This window comes from Nicotiana tabacum, chromosome 1 (genome assembly GCF_000715075.1).
Source record: "Nicotiana tabacum cultivar K326 chromosome 1, ASM71507v2, whole genome shotgun sequence".
NCBI lineage: Eukaryota > Viridiplantae > Streptophyta > Magnoliopsida > Solanales > Solanaceae > Nicotiana > Nicotiana tabacum.
In genome coordinates this window covers 34,903,261-34,913,491 of record NC_134080.1, presented here as the reverse complement: position 1 = coordinate 34,913,491, position 10,231 = coordinate 34,903,261, and the positions used below count along the sequence as shown (strand labels likewise).

The 10,231-nt window shown below is 36.8% G+C and overlaps 1 protein-coding gene across 2 annotated transcripts; it reads left to right on the top strand.

Moving 5' to 3' along the window:
• The first annotated feature begins 939 nt into the window (after positions 1 to 939).
• On the top strand, positions 940 to 9,483 carry LOC107823660 (uncharacterized). Of its 2 annotated transcripts, none has more exons than XM_075249735.1 (4): positions 940 to 1,080; positions 7,112 to 7,212; positions 7,369 to 7,537; positions 9,144 to 9,483. In XM_075249735.1, exons 1-4 carry the CDS (start codon positions 978 to 980, stop codon positions 9,353 to 9,355), a joined length of 585 nt encoding a protein of 194 aa, XP_075105836.1. In that variant the 5' UTR covers positions 940 to 977; the 3' UTR covers positions 9,356 to 9,483. The 2 variants fall into 2 exon arrangements, with proteins under 2 accessions (XP_075105836.1, XP_075105839.1); XM_075249738.1 differs by having other exon boundaries at positions 943 to 1,080; positions 9,159 to 9,483.
• The last annotated feature ends 748 nt before the right edge of the window (positions 9,484 to 10,231 follow it).

Sequence of the window (10,231 nt, the reverse complement as noted above, 5' to 3'; positions counted from 1 at the left end):
CTAATGTGTGATGTAAATGAGTTAATGTCATAGATTTAATTGTACGATTTGTGTACTACTCATTGAAAGCGGGTTTTAAGTACTCATCATTTAAGGAAGGTTATTATTATTCGCTGCTTAAATATAGGTATTAAGTCTCAACAGGAAAAGGTTTTACTTAGAATGGTTCCTATTCAATATTACATTTATATCCTTCATTAAATTGCTTTAAGTAAGAAATATTTGAGGGATATTTTTGTCCACCAACATCAGTATTCGTGCTTTTATAATAACATAGATATAGATAGATAGATAGATATAGATTAATCTATCGGTTCGGTTAATAATTGTTTAAGTTTCCTTAACGGTTAAATCGATAACCTTATAAGATATGTTAAATCTTTTTACCCCTGATTATATAGAACCACTTTAGGGCTTTAGAATTAAAAACTCTATTTATTTTCCTTTCGTTTACTTTTAGACTTTAGTTCGGGCAGCTGCCTCCTTCTCGAGTCCTTTTTTACGGTACTCAATAACGACAATTAGAATCTTTATCAGTTTTCTGTTTTTACAATATATTACAGGTTCTTAACTTCATCTAGTTTATGAATAACACGAGTACAAGATGTGAAGAAATACTTTTTTTCATACAAATATTCGGACATGTAGATTAAAGAGTTAGTTTGATAATCACATAGGATCTTATTAATCTTAGAACCATCAAACGTAATAAAATGCAATAGTTTGAATAAGCTTCCAGCTCATATCGGTTAAACCGATAGTTGAATCACTAATGATCATTAACCAATTAATTCGATAATCAATTTTTTATTAGTTCAGTTATGAATTTAGCATATTTAGATATTAATAACAAATAAAATAAATCCATAACATTCAAAATTGAACCGAAGTGACCGATAAGCAGCCTAAGATCTGCTCTTAACCCAGTAAAATCTCACGTGGGCTCTGAGCTTTTCAAAACTTAACGTTTTCAACAAATGAAAAGGTCAAATCTACCCATAAAATATGGAAAATATCCATATTTGCCCCTCAAGTTGCCATGTTTAGCATTGGAAACTTGTTCATTTCGCCAAACTACAAGTACGGTCGTTCGCTCACCTCTGGTTCGAGTTGAATTGATTTGTTCAACTGTTGGGGTTTGTTCATTTTGTGATTCCTTTTATTCTTCTTAATGGGAATAACTGTTTTTTGTGTATCAGTAAATCAATTTGAGGTAAATATTTGTCGTTGAAATACGTTTTGGTACTCGTACAATAGATGCTTTAATTTGTCATCATGAATTTGCTTAGTAAATCTATAAGCATATTGCTTTTGGGGTTAAACTGGCGTTGCTTTTTCTTTTTGATTTCCCTGAGGATCTGCATCTGGTTTTGTAGAAACCAATTAGCTCCTATTCAAAGGCATTAAGAGTCTCCTGTTAGGCATACAGTAAGAGTCTCCTCTTGTGGGATTGATTTAGTGTTAACTTTAGAAGAGTATAGAACCCACCGATGTAAAATCATGGGTCCGCCCTTGAACTATGAGCCGTTTGCATAGCTGCAGAAATTAGGTGGGGCAAAATTTGAAGTTTATGGGTTTGAACATAAATGTCCCTAACTCATTTTAGTTATTGGGTTCGCAATTAGATATTTAAACATATTTAATGTATAAGCAACTGTGCTGGTTCGAACGGCACCTTAGCTCCGCCTCTAGGCCAGAAAAAGACCCAATATGATATTTGTTGGTCACACGTGTAACTATATAAGGTTATGATCCCTTGTTTTGCCTAACAGAGTAGGGAGTGGCTGGGAAAGCTAAAATATGTCAGATATTATCTATGTGTGTTGCGGAAGTCAAATGTATATAGTGTGAATAAGTCACAACTACTATACCAAAAATTATGACAGCCACCAAATAATAAATAAGACAATAAAGCAACAATAAAGGAACACCAGAATTTACGAGGTTCGGCTAATTTTGCCTACTCCTCGGACACAACCAATATTTTATTTCACTCCAAAAATACAAGTGAAATAATACTAAAGAGAGAAGATACAAATGTCTTAAACAGATGAGAAGACAAATGAGAGGTGTGTCCGAGGAGTAGGCAAAATTAGCCGAACCTCGTAAATTCTGGTGTTCCTTTATTGTTGCTTTATTGTCTTATTTATTATTTGGTGTCTGTCATAATTTTTGGTATAGTAGTTGTGACTTATTCACACTATATACATTTGGCTTCCGCAACAATTGGTATCAGAGCCAAGGTACTGTCTTAGTATGCTCTGTGATTGCAGCATAGTCTGATCTTCCACATCAGAAAAGATTTATCTTGGTAACTGTGTCAAGATTCTGTCTTAGTATGCTCTGTGGTTGCAGCTTAGTCTGATCTTCCACACCAGAAAGGAAATAATCTTGATTTGTGTCGTCAGCTATTAAATAATATTTGTGTCAAAGATGGGAGACAATAAACAAGAAGAGTCTACATCAAGTGTCAACAATACGTCATCATTGACATCTTCGCTTATGACAAGAATTGTGTCAAATGCAAAATTTGCGGTAGAAATATTTGACGGGTCCGGACATTTTGGGATGTGGCAAGGCGAGGTTCTAGATGTCCTTTTTCAACAAGGGCTAGATCTTGCTATTGAAAAAAAGAGACCAGATGCTATTGGAGAAGAAGATTGGAGAATTATCAATCGTGTTGCTTGTGGTACCATTCGATCCTACCTTGCTAGAGAGCAGAAATATCCATACACAAAGGAAACTTCTGCAAGTAGATTATGGAAAGCACCGGAGGATAAATTTTTGAAGAAAAACAGTCAAAATAAATTGTACATGAAGAAGAGATTGTTTCACTTCACCTATGTTCCTGGTACCACGATGAATGAACATATCACCAGTTTCAATACTGGTCACAGATTTGCAAAATATGGATACAACTTATGATATGGTGACTTGGCCTTGATGTTGTTGGCGTCACTTCCTGATGAATACGAGCACCTTGAAACTACTCTACTCCATGAAAATGACGAAGTTTCTCTCAGAGAAGTTTGTTCGGCTTTGTACAGCTATGAACAAAGAAAGCGAGAAAAACAGAAGGGCGGAGAAGGAGAAGCACTATTTGTGAGGGGTCGTCCTCAAAGTCAAACGAGGACAAAGAAGGGAAGATCCAAGTCAAGATCCAGACCCAGCAAAGATGAATGTGCCTTTTGTCGAGAAAAAGGGCACTGGAAGAAAGACTGTCCGAAGTTGAAGAATAAGGCCAAACATAACAATGGAAAGGCCATTATGGATTCAAATGTAGCTGATTGTGATGATTCAGACTTCTCATTAGTTACAACAGAGTCATCAACATCATCAGACATATGGTTGATGGACTCGGCATGTAGCTATCATATGTGTCCCAACAGGGACTGGTTCGTGGAATTTCAAGAAGGAGAATATGGAGTCGTCCACACAGCGGATAACAGCCCTCTTACCTCATATGACATTGGTTCAATACGATTAAGGAACCATGATAGAATGATCAGAACATTAACAGATGTTCGATATGTACCGGATTTGAAGAAGAATCTCATCTCTGTGGGAGCCCTAGAATCAAAAGGGTTCAAAATCATTGCAGAAAATGGAGTGATGAGAGTATGCTCCGGTGCACTAGTGGTAATGAAGGCTAATCAGAATAATAATAATATGTACCGCTATCGTGGCAGTACAGTTACTGGGACAGCGACAGTGACATCCAGTGACGACAAAGAGGCAGAAGCAACCAAGCTATGGCACATGCGCTTGGGACATGCTGGAGGAAAATCCTTGAAAACTCTATCAGATCAAAGATTGTTAAAAGGAGTAAAGGCTTGCAACTTGGAGTTTTGTGAGCATTGTGTCAAAGGGAAACAGACAAGGGTTAAATTTGGTACAACGATCCATAATACTAAAGGCATTTTGGATTATGTACACTCTGATGTTTGGGGTCCTTCCAAAACACCTTCATTGGGTGGGAAACACTATTTTGTAACCTTTGTTGATGATTTTTCTCGAAGAGTGTGGGTGTATACAATGAAAAACAAAGATGAAGTGCTGGGAATTTTTCTCAAATGGAAGACGATGGTGGAGAATCAAACAGGCAGGAGGATCAAATGTATTCGCACAGACAATGGAGGTGAATACAAAAATGATCATTTCAATAAGGTCTGTGAAAATGATGGCATCGTCCGACACTTCACTGTTAGACATACACCACAACAGAATGGAGTGGCAGAACGTATGAACCGGACCTTGCTGGAGAAGGTACGGTGTATGTTGTCCAATGCTGGCTTGGGCAAAGAATTTTGGGCTGAGGCAATTACATATGCATGCCACCTCATTAATCGTCTACCATCTGCTGCTATTGATGGCAAGACACCATTTGAAAAATGGTATGGAAAACCTGCTGTAGATTATAACTCTTTGCACGTGTTTGGCTCAACTGCATATTATCATGTGACTGAGTCAAAATTGGATCCAAGGGCAAAGAAGGCTATTTTTATGGGAATTACTTCTGGAGTCAAAGGATATCGCTTATGGTGTCCTATGACAAAGAAAGTAATATTCAGCAGGGATGTTACCTTTGATGAATCTGCTATGGTAAATAAGGTAACAGAAGATACCAAACAAAATAAAGGTGCTTCTAAGCAGTTGGAGTTTGAGGGAAAATTTATTTTTCCTACACAAGAAGCAGAGGAGGAAACAAATGAAGATTACCCTCTGGAAGAGAGCCAGTAGAGGAGATTCCAACTCAGGAACCTCAATAACAACTTGAATCAATAGCAACCAGCAGGCCCAAAAGAACAATCTCATAGAGACGGTTGCTTGTGCAACCTCAATTGTAGCTGATGATGTTCCTACTACTTATAAAGACGCTGTCCAAAGTTCAGAAGAAGATAAGTGGAGGATTGCCATGAATGATGAAATACAGTCCCTTCATCAGAATCATACATGGAGATTGGCCAATCTCCCGAAGGGAAAGAAAGCAATTGGGTGCAAATGGGTATTTGCAAAGAAAGAAGGATTTCCTAACCAATTAGATGTTCGCTACAAAGCAAGATTGGTGGCTAAAGGATATGCTCAAAAGGAGGGAATTGATTACAATAAAGTGTTTTCTCCAGTTGTAAAACATTCATCCATTAGAATTATGTTGGCTTTGGTAGCACAATTGGATTTGGAACTAGTTCAGATGGATGGAAACTTGGAGGAGGAAATCTACATGACTCGGCCAGAAGGATTCAAAGTTGCTGGAAAAGAAAATATGGTGTGCAAACTTGAAAAATCGTTGTACGGATTGAAGCAATCTTCTAGACAATGGTACAAGCGATTTGACGAGTTTATGTTGCGGCAAGGGTACAAGAGAAGCAAATACGATCATTGTGTGTATTTGCACAAGCTTAAAGATGGTTCCTTTGTATATCTTCTCCTATATGTTGCTGATATGTTGATAGCTTCCAAGAATTCGGAAGAAATTGATAAGTTGAAGATTCAACTGAAGAAGGAGTTCGAGATGAAGGATTTGGGTGAGGCAAAGAAAATTCTTGGCATGGAGATAATTAGAGATAGACGTTCAAAGAAACTCTGTTTATCTCAAAAGGAATATTTGAAGAGAGTACTTCAACGTTTTGGCAGTGATGACAAGACTAAGCCAGTTAGTACTCCACTTGCTTCCCATTTTAAGCTAAGTACTATTATGTCGCCAATGGATGAAGCTGAACGAGAGTATATGTCAAAGGTACCATACGCAAATGCTGTTGGTAGCTTGATGTATGCAATGGTTTGCACAAGGCCTGACATTTCACAAGCTGTTGGAGTTATTAGCAGATATATGCACAATCCAGGGAAGGAGCATTGGCAAGCTGTGAAGTGGATTCTACGGTATATTCATAATACTGCAGATGTCGGGTTAGTTTTTGAGCAGGAAGACAATCGGTCTGTAGTTGGATATTGTGACTCAGATTTTGCGGGTGATCTGGACAAACGAAGATCAACTACTGGTTATGTGTTTACTTTTGCAAAGGCACCAGTTAGTTGGAAGTCTACTTTGCAGTCAACAGTTGCTTTGTCTACAACAGAGGCAGAGTACATGGCTATTACAGAGGCTGTGAAAGAGGCAGTTTGGCTTCAAGGATTGCTAAAGGAGCTTGGTGTTGAACAAAAAGGTATCACAATTTTTTGTGATAGTCAAAGTGCTATTCAATTAGCGAAGAACCAAGTTTATCATGCAAGGACGAAGCACATTGATGTTCGGTATCATTTCGTACGAGAAATCATAGAAGAAGGTGGAGTCACAGTGAAGAAAATTCATACTACGGAGAATCCTGCTGATATGCTGACAAAGGTGGTGACTGCGGTCAAGTTTCAACATTGTTTGGATTTGATCAACATTGTTGAAAACTGAAGATTGAAGATGAAGACACAATCAAAATTTGTTATTGAGAGGAAATTGAAGATGTGGAATTTTGCCAAGGTGGAGATTTGTTGAATTTGGCAAAACTTTTTGTCCCACATCAGTGGGAAGAGAAGGGTTGGGGGGATTTTCCCCCTATAAAAGAAGGCTTAATGTTTAGGATTTATACACACCTCTCATTTGTCTTCTCATCTGTTTAAAACATTTGTATCTTCTCTCTTTAGTATTATTTCACTTGTATTTTTGGAGTGAAATAAAATATTGGTTGTGTCCGAGGAGTAGGCAAAATTAGCCGAACCTCGTAAATTCTGGTGTTCCTTTATTGTTGCTTTATTGTCTTATTTATTATTTGGTGGCTGTCATAATTTTTGGTATAGTAGTTGTGACACTATATACATTTGGCTTCCGCAACAATGTGGTCTTTTGCCTAGGTATTCTTTTTAAGGGGTATTTGTATCCAATGCAATGTTGTTTTGGATTGTCTTTCAGTAGAATAGCCTGAAACCTTCATTTGCTAAGCTTGTGAGCTGAGTAGAATAGCCTGAAACCTTCATTTGCTAAGCTTGTGAGCTGAATTCACTGAGACCAACTCTCCTCTTTTTGGTTCCTTTGTGAAATTGTATCAAATGCAATGTTTTGATTTGTTCTCCTGAAACATTGCCTGAAATCTTAGCTTACTGAGTTTATGAACTACATCAGATGCAAGAGTGCGGCTAAAAAAGAGAAAGGATTTAATCAAAATGGCAGCAATTTACAGCCTTTACATCATCAATAAATCAGGAGGGCTTATTTTCTACAAGGTGAAGTTCACATTCTCAAATTTTTTAGCTTTCTTATTTTAGTTTGTTCTTATTTGTGGTTATGATATATACTATATATTTTTGGATAGTTACTCAAGTATAGTTCGTTCCTGTCCACACTTATTTGTGATTATAATGGATGTGTAAAATCATTAGGATTATGGTTCTGCTGGAAGAATGGACACAAATGATACTTTGAGATTGGCAAGTTTATGGCATTCGATGCACGCAATCTCTCAGCAGCTGTCCCCGATTCCTGGTTGCTCCGGCATTGAACTCCTTCAAGCTGATACTTTCGATCTGAATTGCTTCCAATCTCTTACTGGTACTTCTTACCTCCCACCATTTTGATTTTGATGTACTTTTCAGAAACATCTTTTCATTATTAATGTATTTATGAACTTCCATTTAGCATTTTTTTCATTGTACATGTCGTGCTATATGCTGAAAGTGTTCATCATTTGGTGAGGAAAATATGTAGTCGTGCACACACTAAGCTTGAAAGCAATTGAAGCTTCATTTCCAGGGATTAAAGAAACTAAAAAGAAAAGGCTTTAAGTGTTTTGTTGGCCTGAAAGTTAAAAACTAATCTAGTCCTCCAAGCTGGAAAAGGGTAAAAGAAGTACTTTAGGTTCAACATCTGAAGCTTAATGCATAAACAAAAATCCTGCTTATTTGGACTTTTGTGTCGGGAAATACAGTCCAGAATATTTAAGCAGCAGAATCCATCCTATTTTTTGCTTATGTTATTTATATTTCTTCCAATTTAAATCATGGAACCAGGAAACTTCCAACTTGAATATTCAGAAAAGCTAGACGTATGGTGTTGGAGACTAGAGAAAGATGGACAACTAGAACCTAAACCTTTCTGTGAACTTGGTATAGGAGGCCTGGTTCTTCTTGGTACTGTTGTGTAATGTTAAGTTCCTTAGCTCTAAACCCAACCAACACCTTCTTATCAACCCTAAACGCCTAGTGCAATCAAAATGATTTTTGAGCATCTACTGAGAGCTTGTACTCTATTATGGAAACTGAAGCCACTCAAACAATGGTGTAATCTATGCAACTACATCTCAAAATTTTTCTGGAGAGAGATCTCTTACTAGGTGCTAGAACTATCTCGAAGATATGAAATACGCAAGAAATGATCTCCATGACTCAATAGATACAAGATATTATAACTTTAGTCTCAGGAAGAATTGATTATAGGCGTACTGCCTCTTTGTTTAATAAATGACTTGTCCAGAATATGTCCACAGAGCTTTTGAATCGGTGGTCCTGTGGTTGTTCATTCATGTAAAAGAGGACAAAAAGGAAAGAAAGAAAGAAGAGACGTAAAGACTGTGCCTTATAAAAAAGAAGTAATGAATGTGACTGCTTGTTATAACATATAACTTATAATTTTTACCTCAAAAAGTCTCCAACCATGCACTTCTATAGTTCCATTTCACCAACAGGCCACCAAGAGTGTTATATTTGTAACAGTGAATCCAATCACTCCCTTCACAATCAAAAAGCACACAAAAAAATTTAAGATTTCATGGATCTTCAACATCGCTAATAATTAACCTTCAGTAGATGATATTCTTCTTGGATTATCTGTTATACTTTAACTTTGTAGAAATTAGTTTGTTCCTTGGATAGTGATAAGTTGAAAAATAAAGTGAAACATTTCAGTATATGGAAACAAAATTGGCAAATAAAGTGATAATGCAATGGAAATGGTGGATGACACTGTACTACTGTACACACACCATCTTTGGTAGATATTTAACAGACTGGTTCCTATGTGTTTGTGCTTGAATCAAAACTAATTCTTATGTCATTGAGTTGAGTGTTCCATACAACATTTAATTTGACTTGATGATATTCAGTTTTCTCTTTGTCTTTTGATCGATGGTTAAATAATATCTCACCAGTTAAAGAATTAGACATTGTAATTGCAGGGACAAAAGTTTTTGTGGTCAGTGAACCTGGAACTCTGCATATGGAATATCTCTTGAAGTACGTTTACGAATTATACACTGATTATGTCTTGAAGAACCCCTTCTATGAAATGGAAATGCCAATCCGGTGTGAACTCTTCGACATAAATTTAACACAGGCAGTTCAGAAAGATCGGGTTGCCTTATTGGGCAGATGAACTTCTGAAGCTCATATGACACATGTTGTTAGCCTATGATTCTGTAAATTTTTCCGGATAAGTTCCATTAGATACATGTGCAATGTGTGTTTCTTTATTGTTCTGGAATAAATAGTATACATGGTAAATCACAGTGCTGGTGATCTAATATACGGTCTTTGATATACTTTAACCACAGTAACTGCCAAATAGGATCTGTTGTGCAAGAAGAGATGGCAAAGTGATGCTCTCTACATGTCCAGAGGAAATAATCTTGCCGACTTGGTTAACTTATACAATTAGAATTTTGGTCTATGATCCTCTTCTATTTTAAGATAGAAAAGGTTTAATTTGTCATGGTATTGGTGTCAAAATCACCTAAGCCATATGTTGCTAGTGAGTGATAGGAATCATACTAGGAAGAGAGTGAAGGGCTTTCAAGAAAGAGCTAACAAGTGACGGTTCCTTAGTTGGTCTTCGTTGGTTCTTATTAATTTACAAATATTACAAATGAGGCCAATTGCTTTTCTTTTGGGTTTGGGGGGGGGGGGGCAAAAATGACACTTTTTAATTGTTTAATCAGAAAATAACTTACGTAATCTAATACTAAGGTACCCTTTTAATTTTTCACATAAGACTCTCTTTTCTCTTTGTGTTGTGAAAATAACATGAGCTAGTTTGTTTTCGGACTGATAATCGAAAAATAGTTAGCGTTTGCAAAGTCATTGAAACATAATAGTAACTGTTTTGCCGAAACACAAAAAGTTCTAGCATAATATGCGGGATTATGGAGGTCCTGCATATTATGTTGGAACTCCAGCACACGGAAAGTTCCAGTATAATATGCGGGATTATGGAGCTCATGCATATGCACATCACATTATGTTGGAAGCTCAT